General features: G+C 39.5%; 1 protein-coding gene across 2 annotated transcripts; it reads left to right on the forward strand.

Annotated features, from left to right (window-relative positions):
• The first annotated feature begins 149 nt into the window (after positions 1–149).
• Positions 150–25,032, forward strand: LOC309846658 (cell cycle control protein 50C-like). Of its 2 annotated transcripts, none has more exons than XM_082695987.1 (8): positions 150–1,036; positions 2,752–2,950; positions 6,997–7,107; positions 13,985–14,086; positions 15,183–15,270; positions 15,689–15,829; positions 21,680–21,889; positions 24,526–25,032. In XM_082695987.1, coding segments are annotated over exons 1-8 (1,044 nt in total). In that variant the 5' UTR covers positions 150–1,034; the 3' UTR covers positions 24,717–25,032. The 2 variants fall into 2 exon arrangements, with proteins under 2 accessions (XP_082552113.1, XP_082552114.1); XM_082695988.1 differs by having other exon boundaries at positions 21,680–21,862; positions 24,610–25,031.
• The last annotated feature ends 390 nt before the right edge of the window (positions 25,033–25,422 follow it).

Consider the following 25,422-nt stretch of genomic DNA (forward strand, 5'->3'; position numbering starts at 1 on the left):
ACCTTATTTTAAAATAATCTCAGATTTACAGAAAATGTCTGGTAATACCTGGGAAAGCTACTACACAACATTAGAGAGAAATGAAAGCAAAGACTTATAAAATTACAGAAAGCAAAGACTTAAAAAAATCACACTCTGAAATTTCTCATGATACCACAATATAACAACTGCTAGTAATTTGTCATATCCATATCAATCTAGAACTGTGGATCTTCAACCAGGGACAATTTTGCCTCCCTCCGCCCTGCCCCCCGCCCAGGAGCCATTTGCTATGTCTGGAGATGTGTTTGATTGTCACAACTGGGAGGATACTGCTAGCATCTAGTGGGGAGTTGGGACTGGCTGTTACTTAGTAGGTAGTATCCTTTGGCCAAGGGTACTGCTCAACATCCTACCATCCTACGGGACAGCCCCCACAATAACAAACTATCTGGCCCAAAATATTAATCAGTAGTGCTGAGGGTAAGGAAACCCAGTTCTAGAAACTTGAAAAACAGAGTATATGAAGTATATCTGTATCCTTGAAGTATATTTATTTAGAAGAGAAATATGTAAATATAAAAGCACCTATAAAGTGAGATCTGGCTCTCTTAGGAATGTTACCTCAGAAATGTATTCACTTAATACCTGTGATGGTTAACTTTATATGTCAGCTGGGCCACAGGTAGCCCAGATAGTCAAGCAAAAATTATTCTGAGTGTTTCTATGAGGGTGTTTTTAGATGAGGTAGACATTTTAAGGGGAGGACTTGAGTAAAGCAGATTGCCCTCCCTCTTGTGGGTGGGCCTCTTCCTGTTAGTTGAAAGCCTAAATAGGACAAAAGGTGGACACTGCTCACCCCCACACACCCTCCACATACCACCCCCCCCCACACACAAATAAGAATTCTGATTCCAACTGAAACATTGGCTCTTCCTATTGATAGTCTTCAAACTGGGACCTCGGCTCTTCCTGATTTTACAGCACCTTTTGGCCATTAGACTCAAATCAAGACATCAACTTGGCAGATTTTGGACTTGCCAGCCTCCATAACAATGTGAGCCAATTCCTTCTAATAAAATCTCTTTACATACCTCCAATTAGTTTTGTCTCTCTGGAGAACCCTGACTAATATACTACATGAAAGTTTCTCCTACTTTGAGATTTGGGTTAGTTTGGTTTTGTTGTTTTATAAAAAGCTTCAGAAATTCTGTTCTTACAGATTTGTTACTGTAATGCCCTTTTGCTAGGTGTTATCTATGTAGTATAATCCCACGCAATGCTGGATCAAATTCCTAGGTGGCAAACGTACCTGATTATTTTGTAGGCCAACCATGCGTATCTAATCTAATCTTGTAATCTGTTGCTGCCTTTAAGTTCTTGTCCGTGTTTGTTTAGTAAAACAAATAGATGTGAATTAGAAGTGTTCACTGCCATCTTCTCACAAAGCTGATACCAGCAGCCATACCTGCCACCGTCTCCAAGCCAGATTCAAGTGATAGGCTGAAAATTTCCCCCGGCATTTGCTTTTCCCAGTTTTGCAAGTGGAAAGCTTTGAGTCTGAATTGGATTCCATCTAGTATGAGTTTTTGCATTTATTTTGTGTTCTTTTAAACTAGGTACACCTGCCAAAGTTGTTGCCTTCTTTAATATAAAAATAGTTCAAGGGCACCTGGGTGACTCAGCCAGTTAAGCATCTGATTGATTTTGGTTCAGGTCATGATCTCAGGGTTATGATATCAAGCCCAGCATCAGGCTCCTTGCTGGGTGTGGAACCTGCTTAAGATCCTTTCTCTCTCTCTCTTTCTGCCTTCCCTAAAAAAAATAAAATGAAATAAAAATAAAAATAATCCAGCATGGCTTCTCTGCCTAATATTAATAAAAAAGGAAGATTAGGAAGTTGTCTTTTTTTTTAAATCCTAAATTTGTACCTTAAATACATCTTAAAGAAAAGAAATTATTAACTGCCCAATGAAATGTTAAGGGATTTCTGATAAATGAGAAAACCCCCAAACCAAACCAATAATACCATATTGCAATACTGAACTTTTAATTGAGTATCTATCTTCCTCTTCCTTTCTCTTGCCTCATTTGAGCTACTCTAAAGCACATGCTAGGAAAAAGTTTAGGAGGAGATGTTTTTAATGAACACTTTTTACTGGAGTCTTTCTTATGGATGAAAAAATTGGCAGCTGCTGAGATTAGACATCTGTGTTCCACAATCCCAGTTTGCTTCCCTCTTCCTCATTATCACAAGTAGCAAAGTTAGCTGTAATCTGAGAGCATTCTTCCAACTTAGTTTATATTTATGTTAGAAGCAGCCACATTTGGAAAAAAGCTGATAGCCCTAACTTTTATTTTTTGTATTAATCTCCAAGGCTTTAGGCAAGTTCTCAAAGATAAATCCATGCTCCCCCTTCAGGAAGGGCTTGCCCTGAATTAGTCACCACATCCCAGAAATAGCCCATTATAATAACTACTTCCCAATGTCACTGGTTGTTGGTCTGTGCAGACCCTGCTGGGGACTGTTCCTCCTGGGCATGGCATTTAGCACACGCTTTTTGAGCCTAAAGTAAAATATACCAATGGCTGATTGAAGAGAGCTGTGTTATATCCTGCTGAATATCAGGTTCAGTTAAGGAATAATTCTGGGAAGTAGATGCAACTAAAAGGAAACTTCATGTAATTCTTCCTTTTGTATGAGCATTATGCAGTATCACTATGTGTAATAATGTTTTAAATGCCTGGAAAGTATACCTCAGTCACCTGCAGGGCCAAAATGAAGAGGACATCTGAGGAAAGTCAGTCCCGATTGCCAGACAACTCTGCCCTGAAGCAGCAGCAATTGCCTGCCTACCGGCTACAGCTCACAGCCACTGGAGTCCTCTCTGGCTTTTTTGCAACAGGAGTATTCTGCCTTGGTGTCGGCATCATTCTTATATTGTCTGCAAAGAGTATCAAGGAAATAGAGGTTTGTCCCATCTTACATTGTTAATGTAGATTCTAAAAATTTTCAGTTTGGGGACTATAAATGAGTGGTCAGTTTGAGAACACAGCCCCTCAATAAATGAGACTAGAACATTCCTTTTTCAGTTAACTAGTGCAGATGGTGGCTGCCTGTGTGTTGGCTTTATTCATTCCTACTTCCTCTTAAGTACACTCACTCTCATGCTGGTCTGCTCAGCCAATCATTTACAGGAGCCTGGCAAACCCAGAAGCTTTTTAAGCTGGCTGGAGAACTGACCAAGGATTGTTAGAGGTAGGAGGAGGAGAGGCAGGGTCAAATGACTGCCAGATGCCTGTGAATCATATGGATAAAAAAGTAAAGAGAGATGGGGTGCCTGGGTGGCTCAGTGGGTTAAAGCCTCTGCCTTCGACTCAGGTCATGATCCCGGGGTCCTGGGATCGAGCCCCGCATCGGGCTCTCTGCTCTGCAGGGAACCTGCTTTCTCCCCTCTCTCTCTCTGCCTGCCTCTCTGCCTACTTGTGATTTCTCTCTCTCTGTCAAATAAATAAAATCTTAAAAAAAAAAAAAAAGTAAAGAGACAAAGAGGTCTTCAATTTTGTCCCACTTTCAAGCATTGTGTCTTTCCCTTTACACATGAACTCCCTCTGAGATCATTATTTTAATCTAGGAAAGCCAAGAACCCAAATCTTTCTGGCCTCTTAAGGATACTTAGAAATATTAACTAAATTCTGCTGGAGACTGAGAGTTTGCACATGAGTAAGATAAGAGTTGGTTCCTGCCCTCAGTGAGCTAATGATAGAGTAGTTAAGGCCATGTGTGGTAAGAGCAAAGAGCTCAGCCATGGCTGCCTTATTCACCGCATCCACAACCCCTTCCTTGCACACTGCCCAGTACATAATGGGCCCAAACTTAGTGGAAGAATGGATCAGGGCAAACAGGGCTTTAAAGAGGAAACCACCATGTCATGTCCCACTCCTCTTACCAAACCACGCTGCTCTAATGCCTTTCCACTTATATTTTCTGCTACCAACTCTCAGCGGTTTATCTCCCCAGGAATTAAATGGCCCTAGGTCCTTTTGAGTCTTCCAGTGTGAGATTTAAATGACCAGGGTCCACCAAATAGCAGATGAAAAATAGCAAGAGAAAATTAAACTGCCTTTTCCACAAACAGCTCATCCTATTTGCTTTTTCTATTTTCTTCTTCACCAACCAACACCTTTCTTTCTGATTTCCCTCCCCCCTTCCCTTGCTTCTTCCCTTCTGGTTATCCACCCTCACTCACTGTGAAGTGCAGCCTTCATTAAGAGGCAGCCATTGCTAAATGATGTCACCTCGTGCATTTGAAGGGAACCTCACTCCACAGTTCACTAGCCACTCTGCAAACAGCTTTCCACGAATGATTTTTATCATGTTAAGGATATTTTCAAATTGACCTTTTTCCTAGTCACTTAGGATAGGACATGTTACTTTTATACAAGAAAGCCAGAAACCACTGTGATAGTGAGATCCTCTTTTGCACATGGATGTATTTCATTATACTGGGTGATAAGATGAAGTGCATACCTCAGGCCAGTGTGATCAAGCACAGACCTAGTAGAAGAGTTCTAAGTGGTTTTCCTCTTCTCACTTTGCCTTGGGCTACAAGGATGAAGTGACTTTATTCCAGTTCCCTTTGAGCAAGAATAATTGTTCCTGCCTCTCCAAATTTCTATGAGGAGCAAACAGATTGTGATCTTTCCTGTCATTTTAGAGCTATAGGTTTACAAAGTCATTCACGAGAGTAGATCATAGATATGTTTTCCTCATAAATAAATATTTATTGATTTTATTATTTTTTCCATCTTTAGTCACCTATTTCAGCCATCCCTCCACCCTTCTCCCCTCTGGTAACCACCAGTTTCTTAATAGGAGTCTGTTTTTTTGTTTCTTTTTTTTTCCTTTGCACATTTGCTTTGTTCCTTAAATTCCACTTATGAGTGAAATCATATGGTATTTGTCTTTCTCTAACTGACATAGTTCATTTAGTATAATACTCTGTAGCTCCAGGGGTGCCTGAGTGGCTCAGTCAGTTAAGTGTCTGACTCTTGACTTCCGCTCACATCATGATCACAGGTGTGTGAAATCAAGCCCTGCATCAGGCTCTGAGCTCAGTAGAGATGCTTGAGATTCTCTGTCCCTTTTCCTCTGTCCCTCCCCCCACTCTCACTCTTTATGAATAAATAAATAAATACATAGAATTTTTAAGAAATACTTTCGAGCTCTATCCACATCATTGCAAATGGCAAGCTGTCATTCTTTTTGATGGCTGAGTAATATTCCATTATATTTATATCTCACCTCTTCTTTATCCATGCATCAGTCTATGGACACTTGGGCTGGTTCTGTAGTTTGGCTACCACATAAAACTTAGAACTAGAAAACACCTTAGAGGGGTGACTGGGTGGCTTAGTCACTAAGCGTCTGCCTTTGGCTGGGGTGGTCATCCCAGGGTCCTGGGATCGAGCCCCACATGGAGCTCCCTGCTATGCGGGAAGCTTGCTTCTTCCTCCTACACTCCTGCTTGTGTTCCTGCTTTCACTGTCAAATAGGTAGATAAGTAAATAAATAAATAAAATCTTAAAAAAAAAAAAAAAACAACCTTAGGTATCATCTACTCATTGATCATTTGTTCATGAAACACATTTTTTTTCCTAATTCTGCATTAATAGAAATCCAACAGGAATCCATGGAGTAGAATGAATACTACAACAGCAAGCTCACAGATCAATTAATTGCTAGACAGAATGATGCTGATCAATAAAATGTGGGTCCTGAGATTAAATATTTAAATCAAAGTCAAAGATTGACCGAACTGAACCCTAGTTTCCTCAGTCACAGTTTAGTATGGGGTCATTTATGGTACAGCCCTATTCTTTAAAGCTTTTTAAAATTTAGAATGCAGTTTCACACACAGCACATCAATATTTTCCAAAATAATAGCTCACGCCTTGTTGTGTTTTTAAAGAATGACTTAAAAACACATACATACATACATACATGCATACATATATAAAATAATAACAAATATAAGTATCTACGTACAATTAAGTAGCTTTTTGGCTAATCTTTAATGTAGTGCTAACACTTTGGCTCTTTGGCTTCAAAACTCCCAGTGGTTTGCAAGGATTTAAAAAATGCTATCTTTCTTGTTAGTATTCCCTCCCAAAGAATCCTACATCCCATTGGCAGTTTATCAAGGAGAAGGCCACTTCCTTGCTTTTCTGCTCTTCCCCATTCCCATAATCTAATTATTCTTCAGCACAGTGAGGAAAGAGCAGAAGGGGAAGTGCACAGCCTCTGTGAGCCTTCCTTCCTTAAGCTTCTTCCAGCTATATTTTTACATAACTGAGGCTCTTAACCAGAGCTCATGGGATTTGCTCGTTTGGAACACAGCACCCTTTTTTAACGAGTCCACAATACTATTTTAAACAGAATTTAACTTTTAAAAAACACAATATGACAACATTTTAAAATCAGAATTATTCCACATATATCAATAACCCTACATTTTGGAAGCCCTTCTTTTTCTGTGTTTGGTCCTTTTTAATAACTTCCTCTAGATGTTATGTAGAAAAATTCATTAGTATAAATATTTTCCATACAATAGAATGGAAAAACAGTGAAGTGACTTCCCCATAAAGCTGATTAGCCTCAGGCTGTAGACCCAGTTCTTGTGAGTCATTGTCTAATACTTTCCTAATGACACCTCTTTATGATGGAGACACAAGCATACATCTCAACAGTTGCATAAATGTACAATAGAAACACTGAATTCCAGGTCAGTGGCAAAATACTGCCAGGTCTGAAAATGAAAGTCTGTAGAAGGGCCCATTCCTTCCAAGCATCTCCGGAAACACTTTGTGCCCAGCAGTGGACTATCCTTCATTCATGTCCCAGAGTCCATGCCCTTGACACAGAGCGTGAAGACATAGGTGGACTCAGGACTTGATTTTTAAAATATGAACTCGTGTAATTTTTAATTAATAATTGTTCTTTTGCCTGCCTGATAGATTAAATACACAAAAATCTGTGGAAATTGTGCAAAACTGCGAGAAGATGCCACTAATTTTGACAAAGAATGCACCTGCTCTATTCCCTTTTACCTTTCAGAGACAATGCAGGTAAGTGAAATTCAAGAGTCTTCAATTAGCTGTGCACTGGTCTATTCCCATTTCACACTTGGCAGTAAGTTCATGATTTCCACCAAGAGCTTTCCAAAACCGAAAATACAAAAAATGAAACAGAGTGCTGGTGAGGGACCTTACAAAGTGTCGAGTTCATGCACGACTCTCCCCCCAACTTTTTTATTTTGGAATGTTATTCTTCTCCTTTGTTTCTAAGTTTCCAGACTTTTTACCTACCCCACTTTGTAACATAATTCTTAATATCAATCAGATTCTATTCCAAATGTCAACACAAGAGGAGACCATTGAACCTAACCACCCATTTTATAGTGAGAAAATTAATGGGCTGAGAGGTTAAGTGACTTGGACAAGGTTAGTCTCAGGGGTCACACACCTGCTGGGATTCTCCCCCATCCTCCCTTTCCCCACCCCCTCAAGTCATTCTACATTTGCAATTGCCTAATCCCTAAAGCAACTCTTGGCCTGGCTGTCAGGCACTGTGAGAAATGTGAAAGAAGTATTAAAAGAAGTCCCTGCCCTTGGGCTGATTAAAGTCTTATGTTAGTCCAGGTCCTCTGAGAAGCAGTTGCCAAGACAGGATTAGACATGCAAGAGATTTACTGGGGGAACTGCCTGTGAGGGAAAATGGGGAGAGAGCCAGAGGAGGCTGGAAGAACTGTTAGATCACAGCACAGCTCTGACCCTGTGAAGAAAGGGGAAGCAGAGAAGGAAGGAAGGAAGTTAGGGAGAAAGGTATTGGACTCCAGCGTATTCTTTAGGAACTTTCGGCAAGGCCAACAGAGAATCCCTGACGGAGTCTGCCTCAGTATCCCTGCCACGCTCAGCCATTGAGAGCACCAGGGACAGCATGGCCTTGGTGCAAACGCAGGATGATTTCAGAGCAGTGATAGCTGGGGTCATCCCTCAGTTACTGTCCCTATAGTGGGAGACCCCAGAGGCATCTTTTCAGAGCCTCCACGATTTTACCTGGTAGTCAAGACAACCAAATAAATGAAAAACTGTGTTCCCTTCAACTCCTCAAAGATCCTGTCCTGTCCTCTAGACTCCACACCTCTCCCCCCACAGTGTCCTCCTCTCTGACTTGGTCGATCGCCCTCTCTCCCTTTCAGATGACTCTGCATGGGCTGAATCTAAGTATAGGCAGGCTCTCTCTTGAGCCTCCCACTGAGTGTTCCCCTTGAGCTTCCCACCTCAAGACCTGCTTCCACCTCAGACTCAGCTGGCCCCAAATGAGACTCATCCTCATCTCCTGGAAAACCCTCCTTACTTCCCTTGCTGGTAAAGATCCCATCACCAAGACTCCAAACTTTCCTCTTTGACTTTACCCTGCCAACTCCTTTGTCATCTAAGCCTCTGATGTGTGGACACTGTTCTTCAATCCATCTCTGCAACCACCCTGTCCTCTTTGTTTCCAGGCCTCCTGGTCCAGTATCAGAGCTACCTACTTGCCTTTGGCTTCCCCTACTTTAAACCAGCTGTTGTTTGCAAAATAAGTTCACCATCCTCCCCGCCCCCCAAAAAAGCACTCTTTCAGGTTGCTCTTCAACCACCTGAGGGCCAGCTACCTTTTCATAAAAAGAGAGAGGAAGAAGGAGACCTTGTACTCTAGCCAGCAGACCAACTTGCTTTCCCACAATATGACTCTCTCTGTTTCTGCTATTGTTTTGTCTAGAAAGTCTCCCCACTCACTGCCACTTGTTTTAAAACCCTAACATCCCTGGGCATTCCTTGACCCTCCTTTTCACTCCTTTCTCCAGCAACAATTTGCCCACATTCATATCCTGGGAGCAATTTCCATTCTTCCGATGAACTTATTATAATCAGTTGTAGAATAATATCCTGTGGCTTCACTTCCTCTACTTATAGGAACCTCCCTGAGGATAGAGACCATGCTTTACATGTTGCACCACAACTACCTACTCGAAAGTGCATGCGCTACACGCTCAACCTTCCCCACACCCTTCCTTTACCAGGTCAACTATCCCTGTTCCTATCTGCAGGCTTATCTCCACCTGTCCTGAGATGCCTTCTTTTCTTGCCCTTATAAGGTCTTAAGTCAGCAGTTCTGTCCTCTCCTATATCATCAGCTTTTCTTTCTACTCAATCATTCCCAGCTTACAGACATATTATTTCACTTCTCTTCAAACAAACCACTCTTCTGTTCTCCCAATTTCCCTGCCAGCTATTTGTCCATTTCTTACTTCCCATTAGCAGGAAATCTCAAATGAGTTGTCTATGTTGGCAGTAGTTCCTCTCTTCTCACTCTCTCTTAAATCTACTCAGTCAGGTTTCAGCAGTCAGATTTTAGTGCCTTGTCGCTCACTGGACACAGGTGATCACTCTCATCCTCAACATACTTTCTTCTCTTAGCTTTCAAGATACTATACTGTCTTGGTTTTCCTCCTAGCCCCCGATTGCCTCTTTGGTTCCTTTGCTGTTCTTCCTGTTTACCCCAAACTCCTTATGTTGACATAGGCAGCACTTTAGTCCTAGTCTTTAGTCTTCTCTCTAACTGTGTTCACTTTTTTTGAAAATGTCATCTACCTCCAGACTTTAGATGCCATCTACTGCCAATACCATTTTATATCTCTAGCTTAAACATCTCTTCCCAATCCATACTTGTATGTCCAGCTGCCTTCCTAATATCATGTGGATATCTAATAGATATCTGAAGCTCAGCATTTCCAAACCTGAATTCCTGGTTTCCACTTCTCCCTTATCCACTGCACCACTCCCTGCCCCTACCAAAAAACCCAGTCCATCCAAAGACTTCTCAACCTCAGTTGGAAACAACTCTATCGTCCTAGGGGCACCTGGGTGCCTCAGTCATTGAGCTCAGGTCGTGATCCTGGGGTCCTGGGATCGAGCCCTTCATCACTGGGCTCCCTGCTTAATGGGAAGCCTGCTTCTCCCTCTCCTGTGGCCCCTGCTTGTGTTCCCTCTCTCACTGTCTCTCTCTCTCTCTCTCTCTCTCTCTCTCTGTCAAATCAGTAAAGAAAATCTTTAAAACAAAACAAAACAACTCCATCCTTCCAGTGCTCAGGCCAACAGTCTAGTAGTCATCGTCATTCCTTTTATTCTTTCACATCCAATCCATCCTGTTGGCTCTACCTTCAAAATATATCCAGGGTCTGTCCACTTCTCCCACTTCTTGCACTACCACCCAGCTCTATGCTATATTCACCTCTCCCTTAGATTTCTGAAATAGCCTCCTAGCAGGTCTCCCTGCTTCTATTCATGTCTCAACATAGCAACCAGAGTGAGTTTTTCTTTTTTAAGATTGATTTATTTATTTGAGAGAGAGAGAAGGGAGAGGCAGAGGGAGAGAGACTCTCAAGCAGATTCTGCACCAAGCACAGAGCCCAACACAGGGCTCAATCTCACGACCCTGAGATCACAACCTGAGCAGAAACCAAGAGTCTGCTGCTCAACCAACTGTGCCACCCAGGCACCCCCAGGGTGAGCTTTTTAAAGTCGAAGTCGTATGTTATTCTTTTACTCAAAAATCCCTGAAGTGGGGGCACCCAGCTGGCTCAGTTGGAAGAGCATGCAACTCCTGATCTCTGGGTCATGGGTTGAAGCCCCACACTGAGAGTAGATTACTAACAAATAAATAAACTTAAAAAAAAAAAGAAAAAAACCCCTGCAATGTCTCCTCTTTCCATTCAGTGAAAAAGCTTAAGTCCCTTCAAGGCTTTGCATGATTTGGCTTCTTATTTCCTCTCTGACCTAAACCTTCATTCTATTCCCCCAACCCCACTCCTACCACACTGGAATCCTCACTCATTCAACTAGTCATGTGTTCTCTTGCCTTGCCCCCTGTATTGGATATTCACTTGGCCAACTGCCCTATCTCCTTCAGGGCTTGGTCCAACCTTCACTTCAATAAGGCCTACTGTGGCAATCCTATTTCACACTACAAACTGTCTATTCACCCCACTCTTGTACTACTCCCGATCCTTGTTAACTTGCTGTGATTTCAATTTTTCCGTAGTACGTATCACCTTCTAATTTGCCAAATAAATTAATAGTCTATGATATGTATTGTTTATTGTCTATCTCTCACTATCGTGTCCCAAGCACCTGTGACAATGCCTGGCACAGTGTAGGTGCTCAATTAATGTTTGTTGAATGAACATATGAATCTCTGCTTCCTCCACAGTGCATAACACAGTATAGTTATGTAGTAGGTGCTCAGAAAATGTTGAAAGAGTAAATGAACAGAGGAAAGACCAAGTGCTAAATTATATGGCTTTATGTTCTAGGAAGCTTTGGTTTTATGTGACCTTTTTCTTATTTCTCTCTTGATCCCAAATGAAAACATGTTGGCATTAGTAATATTCTGAATACATCCAGATTGATTATGGCTAGGGCTAAGCAATTTTGTGAGTAAGTGAGATATAAACTATAAGGGAATTACTGAGTTGTACTAGGATTATAAGTAATATCTACATAAAGTCAGTGAGGGAGGTTTTATGTGTGTGTCCTTATAGGTCAAAATTCTAGTTCTTTATAGGTATGCCCTTTCTTGCCTTCCTCAACTCACCATCCTGAGTTACTGTTAGTGTAGACAGTACCTACACTTGTGGTTAGCACAGCATAATGTCTAGACTTTGTCAAATCACTATGTAGTACACCTGAAGCTAATGTAACATTGTATATCAACTATACTTCAACTGAAAAAGAAAATTAGTGTTGCCTAATTTTGGCCGGAAAGCACGGGGTGCTAAAAACAATAGAAAACTAATCTCTCACAGTTCTGGAAGTCAAAAGTCTGAAATCAAGGTGTGACAGAGTTGGAGGCTCAGAGTACTTACATTTTTAAAGAAAAAATCCAAAAGATCGAATCTTAAGGGTTTCAGTTTCCATCTGTCTGTGTACTTTGAAACCTTAAAGTCAAATAAATGTTACCAGCTGCTAACCATTCCTTTCAGGCAAAGACTTTCTCATAAAAATCCAGCCAAACTAGTTAGTGCAACCACAGAGCCTTCGGTTCACCAGTTAGCACACGGCACACATGCTAGGCAATGAGTTCACACAAGACTGCCTTAAACTAGGAATCCTGCACAAGAGTGCCACTGAATTTAAAGAGAAGAAACACCATAGAGTGCCTTGTGCCTCTAGGACCAATAAAAAAGATGATGCTCTGGGAGGCCTTGTTAAGCTAAATTTGGGACAAAGAATCACTGAAAAAAAAAGGTTATTAAAACACTTCTGTCCCGGGGCGCCTGGGTGGCTCAGTGGGTTAAAGCCTCTGCCTTCAGCTCAGGTCATGATCCCAGGGTCCTGAGTTCAAGCCCCGCATCGGGTTCTCTGTTCAGCAGGGAGCCTGCTTACCTTCCTCTCTCTCTGCCTGCCTCTCTGCCTACTTGTGATCTCTATCAAATAAATAAATAAATATCTTAAAAAAAAAAAAAAAAACACTTCTGTCCCTGGTGTGGTGTGCGTGTGCTCTGCCCGTTTATTTTGTCATTTATGTGAATGTATCACTTTGGGTAAGTGAAATTCTCTTTTTAGCCTCCAAGAAAATGTACGGTAAATTCCACTCTGTGGGTTTCATATTTTCTGTAGTTATGGGTCAGCAGTAGAGGTTCCCTTGTTGGGTGAGGAAATGTAATCAGTCATTCCCGCTATGCCTTCACACCCAGGGTCTCTTGTTTGCGATGTTGCAGCCTGCCTCTTTGTCAGGACCCAACATCTCCCCTTGTTGGTATTCCAGACACTTTTCTCTTACAAGTGACTAAGTTCTTAAGCCTTTGTTGTTTTCTGTAAATGGTCACACTTACCATGGCCTTTATTTCCAGCCTGCCCTGAGTACCAGCTCACATTTTCCATATTCATCCTCTTACATGTCCTTAGGGGGAGACCAGAAGCCTTTTCAAAGTGCCAGTTTTTCATGGTATACGCGAATCAATTGACCCCAGAGATTATAAAAGAATACGTTTGTATTTCTGGCACAGAATATAACGGCTAACATATGGGGAGCACTTAATAAAGGCCTTCATCTTTTTGGATGCAGGCCTTCATTATTTTGGAGGTAGGTCATATATTAATTATAAACAGCCACATTGGGCATTTCCATTTACATTATATGTGCTGTTTAGTAAGATCTGTATCAAGTCTGCCTGGAGAATGTTGCTATGTCACCGTAAAGGTAAGCATGATGGTAGCCTATGACTAGACAGCCTCATAGGGTAGCATAGATGAAAAGGACCATCTCTCATGGCAACAGGGTGACTTATTGCCAAGGTGAAAATCACCTTTCTTTCAGATCCATGAATTATTCTATTCCCTCTTTTTTTTTTTTGGTCCATAACAAATGGTTCACCATTTCTTGAGCAAGCACTGTGTGCCAGGTACTGTGCTAGATTCTGGGGATAAAAAGACAAAGACCCCAGAGCCAAACTACAAGGAGCAATCTCATGCCTTTCACATGCACCCGGATGGCCCCAACTTCAAATATGTTCAAGGATTTCATTTGAAATAATTGACTTTGATGCCTACCACAACCCCTGGGCAAAGCATTTTTCCTGGTATTGTTAGAAAATAATGGAATCTGTAGCATCAATTTTATATATTGAGAATACAAAATCTGGGTTTAAAATTTTTTCACGGCGGAAGCACAGCAGCCCTTACAAAAACATTGAAAATAAGTTATTTGGTGATTTTAATAATTCTGTGTAGACAAGGATTTTCCAACACCAATTTTTAAAAAATAATTTCTTGGGTTTCTGCTTGATATAAAGAAACTTCCAGTTCCTATCTGTTCTTTCTGTGATAATTTTTATTCTAAAAATTGTGTCCATGTTTATTAATATTCCAGTTAATTCTTCTTGCTTTTCTCCTTTTACAGGGTAATGTTTATATGTACTACAAACTGTACGGCTTCTATCAGAATCTCTATCGATATATTCTGTCCAGAAGTAATAGCCAACTGATGGGTACAGACTTAAAGGTTAGGCTTTAGTTAATTTAGTAAATACTTAAAAAAACAAAACAAAAACAACAAAAACCTGGTGGGTCTTTAAGTCTAAAAGAGGTTATCAGAAAATAAACTAAAGATCTAAAGCTTTATAAAACAGAATGTTCATTTCATTTTTGCATAAAATGAATGGGCTGGGTATTCTATATATCTGCTAATGAGAGGAGTAGTTTCCCTCTTCAGAACAGTAGTACGAATCTTGTCCAATTAAATGGTTATCCTTTCATGCATCAGCCATTTTGATAGTAACCTTGAGTGTTTGGTCTCAGTCCAGTTCCCTGTATATCTACCATTGTCCTTCCTGAAATTCGGGACTTCACTCCACCCAAGGTTAAGGAAATTAAGGAAATCAAGCTCTACTTGATTGATTAAGAGCCTTTGGTTTAATTAAATACCCTTTCACTCTTAGAAGTATAAATTTTTATTCTTGATAAATGATACTCAGCATGCTAGCAAAAACAAACAAACAAACAAACAACAACAACAACAAAAACCCTAGAAGGAAACCTTTTCCATAATGAGATTATTATATGAAAGTGATAATCAGATGATTTTTTTTTTTTGGCCACCACTCTTTTAAAAATCTATTGTGGTAGTTAGGTGGATGGATCCCCTGTGATAAGTCACCTAATATATAGACTCACTACAATTTGTATCATTTTCAGAATATGAATTACACTTCAACAAAAAAAAGGTTTAATAATGTATTCTGGGTGTAGCCTTAGTGTGATATTTAGCTGAGCCCACAAAGTAAGTTCCTTCCTGCAGATGTATTTGGTATGTTATATATTGTTAATAAGGAAAAAAATATACACAACACACACACACATACACACACACACATATGAACATACACACACACACACACACATACACACAAAACCTCCAAAACTCAAAAATTTCCTAGTCTACATGAGCCAGAAATCTGGGAAAAACAGGTAGCAGTCCACAATCTTGTTACGTGTCAATAAATTAGTGTGGGTTAATTTACATTGCCAATGTTCTCACTTTTAACATTCTAAGAGAGTTTACCAAAGCATTTCTTTTTACTGTATCATCTTGCTTCCAGGATGTTGGAACCTGTGCTCCATTTAGCAGGTCCCATGATGGGACTCCAATCGCTCCTTGTGGTGCTATTGCCAACAGCATATTCAATGGTAGGTGACTTTTCCGGGTCTCCATGGTGTGCCTTTTCATAAGCAGTAATAACCTAAATGTCCAGAAGATCACCTCTGCAACTGAGTAGCATTTCAAAATAAGAAAAAAGAAAAGAAAAGAAATTGTGTATACACTATCCACTGACTTATCGTATTTCATTTGCAAATAACTTCTCCCTTACCAGAGATCTGAAGTAGTTAGGGAACATGAGCTCAATGGAGCTTTAGAGTATTTTCCAATAATTGGGGCCTTGGCAAGAAAGAGAATAGTTTTCTAATTCCAACATCTATTACATGTAGGCATGTTGAGAGTCTGCTAAAACCCTAGTTTACTTTTCAGCTGTGTCTGGTTTTGTACTTTGAAGTGGAGCAAAAATGCTTGCTTGCATCTCTAGCACAGTTTTTAATTTCCTTACAGATACCATTATTCTTTCATACAACCTGAATTCCTCTATACCTATTGAAGTCCCAATGCTAAGAAGTGGAATTACGTGGTGGACAGATAAGTATGTCAAATTTCAGAATCCAAGATCCAAAAATCTTTCTATCGCATTTGCAGGTAAGACCCATATATTAGCTAAATCTTCTTTTTTCAAGTTTTTATGTGTGAGGAAATGTTTAAGATACCTCCTTCTTTACTTTTTTTGCTGACTTCCCCTTTGCTCTGACTTCCCCTCCCTGTGGACATCTCCATCACGTACCTATCAGAAACATGAAATGATGGGTGCCCTGGTTCCTTTCAGTTGACATTAGGAAAAAAGCAATGGTTTAAGAAACTTGTTGCTTTATTTGTAATTAGGGTGACCATGTAATTTGTTGTCTAAGCTCGTGCACTTTTGAGAGTGAAAAGGGAGCACTAGAAAAACTAAAGTTATATATTTATTTTAAATTTGAATTTATTAATCAGTAAATTGACATTACCATATTGATGAACCTATACAATAATTCCATTACAAACTACTTTATTTATTTATTTATTTTTAAAGATTTTTATTTGTTTATTTGACAGACAGATCACAAGTAGGCAGAGAGGCAGGCAGAGAGAGAGGAGGAAGCAGGCTCCCCACTGAGCAGAGAGCCTGATGCAGGGCTCAATCCCAGGACCCTGGGATCATGACCTCAGCTAAAGTCAGAGGCTTTAACCCACTGAGCCACCCAGGTGCCCTTACAAACTACTTTAAAAGGCAACTATTTCAAAAATTAAAATAACATATCTGTGTATACTAAGCCAACTAAAAAAATGACTTTATTATTAAAACATTAAAAGATAACCTAAGCAGAATTACTATTCTGGATATACAGTCACATAATTTTAATCAGTTTCTTGGCCATATTTGTCTTCATTACATGCCCCTGTATTTTTCTAATGAGTTTATTCTTTTTATTATTTTTTTAAATTTATTAAAATATTTTTAATTATTTTACAGAATTATCTGCAGTCTTTTTTGAAGTTAAACTTTATGGTTGGGGCACCTGGGTGGCTCAGTGGGTCAAGCCGCTGCCTTCGGCTCAGGTCGTGATCTCGGGGTCCAGGGATCGAGTCCCGCGTCCGGCTCTCTGCTTGGCAGGGGGCCTGCTTCCCTTCCTCTCTCTCTGCCTGCCTCTCTGTCTACTTGTGATCTCTGTCTGTCAAATAAATAAATAAAATCTTAAAAAAAAAAAACTTTATGGTTAATCAATTTGATACTGTTGGCCCCTTTAATTGGTTCTTCTCTTTTAACTCTAATTATTTTCTTAACTGAGAAGGTAGCTATAGATGCTGAGGTACCTATTATGCTCATAGCCAATTTTACTAAATGGAGGATATTTTCATTTTCATTTTTTTATATTGAAATATGCTAGTATTATAACCTAAATATTTTCATAGGCACTGTCTTTTTACCTCACATTTTTTTCTATCTCTTATCTTTCTAAGTGTGTTCCTAAATTTAGATGCTATAAAATCTTAATATCGTTTCATTCTGGTAGAGAAAAATTTTTGACAATTTTATTTATTTTTTGAGAGAGACTGAGCGAGAGAGAGAGAGCATGAGCAAGGGTGAGGGGAAGACGGAGAGGGAGAAGAAGACTCCCAACTGAGCAGGGACCCTGATGTGGGACTCAATCCCAGGACTCTAGGAGCTGAGCCGAAGGCAGGCACTTAACCAAATGAGCCACCCAGGCACCCTAAAGAAAAAATTTAATCCAGTTAGAAATAGGAGCTCCATGAAAAGAGCTTTTACCTGAATTGAAACATTGTGAAGTATAATTGTAGAATTAAAAATTAAATTGGTCCATATTTTGAACTCTCATTATATAACATGTTCAGTTATTCCATTGTTTTCATGGGGGTAAATTTTAATATCTTCTTATTTGCAAGACTGTCTTTCAATAATTACAATTCACTAAATCAAAAACTAAGTTTTTTGGCATTCCATATTTTGAATACTTCATTTAAAATCTTTAAATTACTTTGACTAAAATTCAACCCAAAGTTAGAGGCTCATTTACCAAAAAAATTTAGGATAATTATAGGACACATCATTTCATATACAAACTAGTTCTTCAAAGGCTCAAGCATTTCTAAAATTCTGGTTGATGATGCGTAGCAAAGATGGACCACATATACTACCATCCTGAAGTGTTTCTTTTAATTATCATCCATCTTATTGTAAAAATAATACAGTTCAGTTTCTCTGTTAATATACAAAAATATTTAATTTGCACAACCTCAGCTCTTCTTTTAATTAGTAAAATACTGTAGCTTGTTTGGATATAGTGACACATTATGTATCTACCACAACCAAGTTAAAGTACATTGATCTGTACATTTCTCGATTTATCAAGAACATTATCTTTATTCTGATGTTGTGCTCCACCAAATTTGTGTTAATGCTGTCACCGCAAAACCAAAAACTTACACTTGATTTTTCATTTTTTAGCTGAATTTATAGCAATATTTATTATGTTAGAATTTTTAATCTTTCAAGACTGAGTATCAAAAAGCTTTGCTGTGATTGCATGAAAAGTCACACCAAAAAAATCAAACAATTATTATAATTAACTGATTTTTCTATTTTGAAGCATTTGAAGACACTGATGTGAAAGTGGACTCATTTATTTGTGTACAAATTTCTTTTTATACTAAAGAACAAATGGAGGCAACACATTAAAGCTTTCCTTTGTTTAGCCCCCACCAAAAAAAAAAACTAAAGGGAAGCTCAGTTGATCTAAATGAAAAGTCATGCTCACATAATGACAAAGAAATGGACCTTCTGTAGCTACCTGAGGCAAAGCATTGTCGGATATACTTCTAAAAATAACCACAAACCTCTGAAGTAGATGTTGATGTTTTTCAGGAGACTCATGTCTTTTAATTTTCAGTTGGTCATTGACATCACAATGGTTCCTTTGTGTGGTAATTGTCAACCAGCACTGCAAGTTTCACATTCATCAACTTTCTCAAGAAACTGTACTTAATTTTACATTAAACATACATGCTTTATTTTTTAGCTCTTTACAGCTAAAAGGACTTCCTAGCAAATAAAAACTGATACCAAACAATAAAATAGTTATACATTTGTACCCTATAATAAATGATAAAACCACAGTTTTATCATTTATAAAATGATATAGGGTTCAACAGGGTTCAAATGTACACCCAGCAAGACATTCAGCATCTATCTCCCACACTATGTCATGTGTGTATAACATAACCTATAATTTCCCACTGATCCCACTGAGTTGTAGGCTGGCAGCTTCGTGTGTCTCATTGGTCAACACAGAGGCCATGACCTAACTAGCTGGAGTGTCAAACAGCTGGGAGGCGTCACAGAAATATACTATGTTTTGATTGAAAGGATCTCTGGTTATCTTTCATTAATCACATGTTAAAGTAAGCATTCCATTCACTGCACATGGGTATTTCGTACACTATTAGCTAAGACAATGGCTGGAAGGTGGAAGGATGAAATTATATGTACATTATTTGTTTGGGATAAATGCTAAGTCAGGTGGGCTAACAGACAAAAGACATATGCTGGACTATCTTAGACAACTGGCACGTATGATCACTGTATCTATAATTGAATCCCTAGTTTTTGAAAGGAACTTGGCAACATTCTCTTATTTTGTCTTGCCACATAACCTTGGCCTGCAACACAAAGAGTCTTTGGTGTTCTCTCATCTCCTGCTCCACTTCGTTTTTACCTTTACTGTAAAAGTTACCACATTATCCTGTAATTATCTATTTGAATACTTGTCATCCCTCTTCAGCCTGTGAATTCCTTGAGGAAATTAGGAAGTTTTTTAATCCCTGGTGCTTGATACATAGTGACCAATCCAGAAATGCTTGTTGTTGAATAAATGGATAAATACGAATGACCCAACTTGGAAAAGGAAGCAAGTTGGTGCCTCTTAGATCACACTTCTCATACTCTCTGGAAATGGGATGAACTGGGATCAGGGGTTGGTAAGGAAAAGCAGGCTTAAAGTTACATTTTTAACAAGCTCCCTGGGTGATGAAGGTCAGTTTCTTATAGGACATATTACCTTGGGACATGAGCTCATGAGAGGGTGAGGTCCACGGTGGAGGTACCAGAGGCAATTTCAGTTTTCATCAAAATTCTTCTAGCAACAATGATTGAAATTTTGGGAAGGGCCAAAATAGGTGAGCTCCACAATATTTGCAGAGGAAGTTTCTTCAGCAAAGGAATTTTTTCCAGAGGAAGTTTTAAGTGTACAAACATACTTAAGCAGATTAGTAGAACCAAACTGAGCACTTGCTTTTACAAGTCCCGTGCTTAGAAAACAGGACAGGTTTCTTTTAAAAGAAAACAGTTTAGTCAGTCGAGTTGAGAAAGAGTGGTTTCCTCTTTTGCATTTGGATTCTGCAATTACTAGAACCAATTTTCTAGAATGAAAAAGTTCATTAAGCAATTTTCTCTTATTGACTAATTCTTTAAAATTCAATATGGATTTTATTATCTTCTGTCACTCTTTCCTTTAGCAAGCATTTGTTGAATGCCTACTCTGTGCCAGGCACTAGACTAAATGCCAGTGAAAAAAGGACACTATAGTGAGGAGCATGCTGTATAGTGGAAGAGACAGACACGCCCACCATGCTAAAGTGGGAAGTATGAGAAGGAGAGTAAACTCAACAGACTCATTTCCTGGCACTGGCCTTCCATCCTGTGCTTCCAACAGTCCTACAACACCCAAATCTACTAGGCCTCCTGGCTTTAGAACAGGCTTGTAATTGGGACACCTGGGTGGTTCAGTGGGTTAAGCCACTGCCTTTGGCTCAGGTCATGCTCGCAGGGTCCTGGGATCGAGCCCCACGTTGGGCTTTCTGCTTGGCAGGGAGCCTGTTTCCCCCTCAGTATCTGCCTGCCTCTCTGCCTACTTGTGATCTCCTTCTCTCTGTCAAATAAATAAATAAAATCTTTGGGAAAAAAAAAAAAACAGGCTCGTAACATCTTTGTTCTCTGCCTTCTCTTTATCAGTTCCTCCTCTTTACTTCCAGCTTTGAGCTCTAAGCACTTTGCAGCAGAAAATATCTATTTAATAGAGTCTTCATGCACATACATGATTATTTCCTTAGAATAAATTTCTAGAAGTAGAATTTCTAGGCCAAAACATATGCAAAATATATTGAAATTTCTGATGCATATTCCTAGATTGCCAGTGATGTTTTCAGTCTGCACATTATCTGCTCTGAGCAAGAGTTCCTCTTTCCGCTGCATCATCAGTTGTTGTCATTTGTTTTCTTCACCTGTTACCCAAGCTTTAGATGAAATGATCACATCTTGTTTTAATTTCCTGTCTTTAAATTGCTAGGGAAGCTAAAGAAAATGACGACAGTCCCTGTGATGCTATCCCTGAATATAACCACTATTATCCTTTTGGTCTATTTTTTCAGTGCTTTATATGCATTTAATGTAGTTGAACACATAATAGACATATAATTTGATATTCTGTTCTATTGTAACCCTATGACAAATCATCACTATTTCCCCTACATTTCCTTAGAGTTTTTATAATCCATTATTTTTTAAAGTTTGCATACTTAGGTAGCTTATACATACACACTTTTTTTTTTTTTTAAGATTTATTTATTTATTTATTTGACAGAGAGAAATCACAAGTAGGTAGAGAGGCAGGCAGAGAGAGAGAGGAGGAAGCAGGCTCCCTGCTGAGCAGAGAGCCCGATGTGGGACTCGATCCCAGGACCCTGAGATCATGACCTGAGCCGAAGGCAGCGGCTTAACCACTGAGCCACCCAGGCGCCCCCATACACACTTTTTTTTAAAGTCTTAATTATTACTTCTCTTTTCTCAAGAAAGCAAAACTATTTCATCCTCTCTATTCTAAGGAAAACTGAAGGGTGTAGATGATTTCTGTCAAACATGTCAATGATTTCTTCCCACAGGGACCACAAAGCCTCCATCCTGGGCGAAGCCTGTCTATGAACTAGATCAAGAGGATCCAGAAAACAATGGCTTCCTCAATGATGACTTCATTGTGTGGATGCGGGCAGCCGCCTTTCCCACTTTCAAAAAACTGTACCGTCGACTCAATCGCATACAGTACTTTACTGAAGGCTTGCCTGCTGGTAACTATAGTTTTAACATTACATATAGTATCCTTTTATACCACTCTTCTTCCTGAGGATCAAGAAAAATCAGCATTGGTCTAGGTACTAGTTGTTGAATTATTTTGTTTTGTACTTTTCGATTCTACAATCTAATCTGTGTATACAAAGAAGAAATATATAGTTCTCTAATTGGTAGTACTGTCACTTGTCAACATAGAACTGTTAGTCTCCACTTTATATATAATCAAATATGTACTTTTAAAAGAAATTTTTTTTAGGAATAACAGTTAATAGCACTATCAGGTAAGTAGGGATGGGTAAATAAGGAAGGACTATTTCTATTCCCCCAAAAGATTAAATACAGTGGACCTAGAGATGTGTAACAGAGAGGGATGGGATAAGGTAGAAGACCAGGGAAATGAGAGATAGTGATTTGGTAAACAGTAAATTTAGAATATATGCTAAAAATAATGAAAATTGAGAGACACTGTAGAACCTTTTAATCTAAACAAAAGTATAGACCAAGGGAGCCCTGGACTCAAGATGCAGGTGCAGTCCATCCATCCCACGTGATGTGTGCTCTAAGTTCTGCTCTGAAAACACTGTGTTCTTCTGTCTTTGATACCGAGCCAGCTGGTAGGAGTTAGTGCCTTGGTTAAGGACATAAGGTCCAAGTTAGGAGACACAGGCTTTAATGTGGGATTCTGAATGTTTTCACTTCATTCAAAAGTACAAATGTAACTCTTGACTTAAAGACAAAAAGATTTAACTTCAAAATGAGAGCCAAACATTATCTTTAAAAAAAATTATATATTTATACACAATCTCAGGGCCACTGAGTAGGAGTTGTTCATGGGACTCCCAGCAGGCCAGAGGATCTTACCACAAAACTGTCTACCGCCTTAGTAGTTTCTTTACATCTCGGGGAGCTTGAATGAGAAATCGTTTAGAAGAAGTGAATGACTATATGAGCTCTAGTTCCCCACTCCACGTTTTTTTTCCTATCCTAGAGTGTGGGACATCTCCATTCTGACCAGGTGGGGACAGGGAGGTGGAGGGTGTGGGGAGACATTCCTCAGTCAGAGATGCACCACTGATGTGATACCCTCTCTGCTTCTCAGCTTGTTGCCTCCTTTTTGTTCACTGATGAGTATGGTTTGCCTTCAGTTCCTTCATTTTCATTTCTCCCTAAATAAAAATGAACGCCACAGACCTGTTTCTCTTATGCAGCCTTATACATACAGATCTAAGAGTAAACCATAGAATATTACCTTTTTAATAGGATTTCAGCAAGCCACCCCCCCCCCTAAATTTGAGATTGAAAGGTGCTTGACAGTGGTCTCCCAAATTAGACCTTCTGATCCCAACTTTGTCTATGATTCCCGTATCAGTAAAGCAGGTAGAGTTGCAGTCACAAAACAGGAAGAAAGAAGCCCATCGTTTACTGCTGTCCTCACCATGCATGCCCAGGGGTTTTGAGTTGAGGGAAACATAAGGGACTCCATGTTCCAAACAGAGGAGACACTGTTTCTTCTCTGGAGTCAAGCTCTTCTTGAGTGACTTCATTCACAATCCTATTTTAATGCTGATGACTCTTGAGTCTAAATCTTGCAGGCAGAACCTAGACCCTGAGCTTCAGCCCTACACTTGCACCTCCCGAGCAGAGCCCTGGTGTGAGTAGTACCCAGCCTGCCTCACGGCCTTGCTGCCACGCAAGGAGAAGGACTAAATCATAGCTGCAGCAGACACCTATACCACTCCTAAGGGGAAAAAGATGTTCTGTGTCTGAGAAAAAGACCTTCTTAATGGAACTGAAAGAAGAGAAAACACACAGCTGGGTCAAGGTGGCATGCAGGGACCTGGTGACAGTGAGGGATTTTGATGGAAAAGAACGAGAGAGAGAACTTGTTTCCTAACCAGTTTCCTTGTGCCTTTAAATCGCATGTTGCCAAGTGATTTGAGGCCTTTTAAGAGCTTTGCTGGGAAATGCTGCAGTTCTGTGCCGTTGCTATGAGAAGCCTTTATTTGTTTATTAGTTTGGTTTACAAAAGGCACCAGATGTTTAAAAACCTCAGGCCACATGCATAATCAAAATGACATCATTAAAATGCTAACGATAGCAAACCCACTTCAAACATATTCTCCCCAGCAATGAGGGATGTTTGCCTTTTCAAAACCCAAATGAATGCACCACCTTTAGCTTTCCCACCAAAAATGTTTTGCCATCTATCTCATTATTTTTATTCTTCACTAATTTTGAAGAATTTTCTACAAGGTAGGAATTCAAACCTTAGTTATGAAGGACTACCCTGGGTCTCCTGATTCACAAACAAAAATTTAGGTTTGCTGTAAAGCACATCTATATTCTTTTCATTTCCTTGGGTCTGCCAAAGGAAATTAAATATATTTGTCCATTTTTTTAGTTGTCTGTAAGTCAGTCTGATCTATTTGTGTCAGAATCTCTTTTATAGATTACAACTATGTAGAGAGAAAGCTTGTTTTTGCTTAATTTCATTCCAGGAAGATACAACATTGGTAAAGATTAGACAACATGAAGTTCAATATTCAACCATTTTATACAAACACAACAATTTTATATGGTTCAGCCTAATATATTTAGGATATACAGTGGTAGAGCTGAGAAGTGTTGAAATAATCCTTAACAGGTCTTCTTGTCTTAGATTTTCCAGTAACCAGGTTTAGAGGAGAAAAATCAGTTGTTCTTTCCACCTTGACATGGAGTGGAGGCAGTAACCTTTTCTTAGGTCTTGCCTACACAGTGACAGGAGCAGTGACATGGTTGGCCTTCTTTTCCATGATGGCAATTCACTTGATGCTGAAAGACAGGAAAATGTTCTTCACCCAGCAATAAAGTCAAGTTTTAAGAAGAAAAGCAGAAAACAAAGAAATGGACAGTGAAGTGACTAACAGAGCCAAAGATTTGTGACTAGGCTCAAAATGACTGAGATATTTCATTAGGGGGAACTAGATTGACCGACCAAGTACAATCCCAGATAGGTAAATAATGAGAGATTCAGAGTGAAGAAGAGGAGGAAGACAGGGAGGAAGAGGAGGAGGAAGAGGAAAAGGCATAGTTATGTATAGTAAAATGTCCTTAGAATGGAGAAGATAAATCATCCTTGAGTTCTAAACCAAGTCTCGGGTATTTATTTAAAGGCTATGTACCTGGAAGTAGGTGAATGCCTAGGAGAGAGTGCCATCATTAAGAGTAATGTAAGCCTGGGGTCCCCAAAATTAGATGAATCCTTTAACCTCAATCAGGCTCAGACCGTGAGTCTTCATTGCCTGGTTGAAATTATAGACTTTTTAACAATTGTTGAACATCGAATTGAGCCATCAGGATGATTTTTGAAAACTGATTTATTCAGTTTCTATGGATTCAAAGTTAAGTTTTCTTTGCTAAGAATATACCAAGCAAAGATTGTGGAGTGTCTGGAACACGCACAATACAGCAATTCACCAAAAAGAAAGGCCAGAGGTTTCCCTGAAGTTATTCATGTAGCCAAGAGGGAAGCACTGAAAGTTACTGATTCTCTCAAAAGTTGTATTCATCATTT

This window comes from Mustela nivalis (assembly GCF_964662115.1).
Source record: "Mustela nivalis genome assembly, chromosome: 1".
Classification (NCBI taxonomy): domain Eukaryota; kingdom Metazoa; phylum Chordata; class Mammalia; order Carnivora; family Mustelidae; genus Mustela; species Mustela nivalis.

Bases quoted from the DNA above. Each gene is read 5' to 3' on its own strand.
- LOC309846658 (XM_082695987.1), top strand. The intron at 14,087-15,182 runs GTTAGGCTTTAG...TCTTGCTTCCAG, and splicing joins TGATGGGTACAGACTTAAAG to GATGTTGGAACCTGTGCTCC. The intron at 15,271-15,688 runs GTAGGTGACTTT...ATTTCCTTACAG, and splicing joins TGCCAACAGCATATTCAATG to ATACCATTATTCTTTCATAC.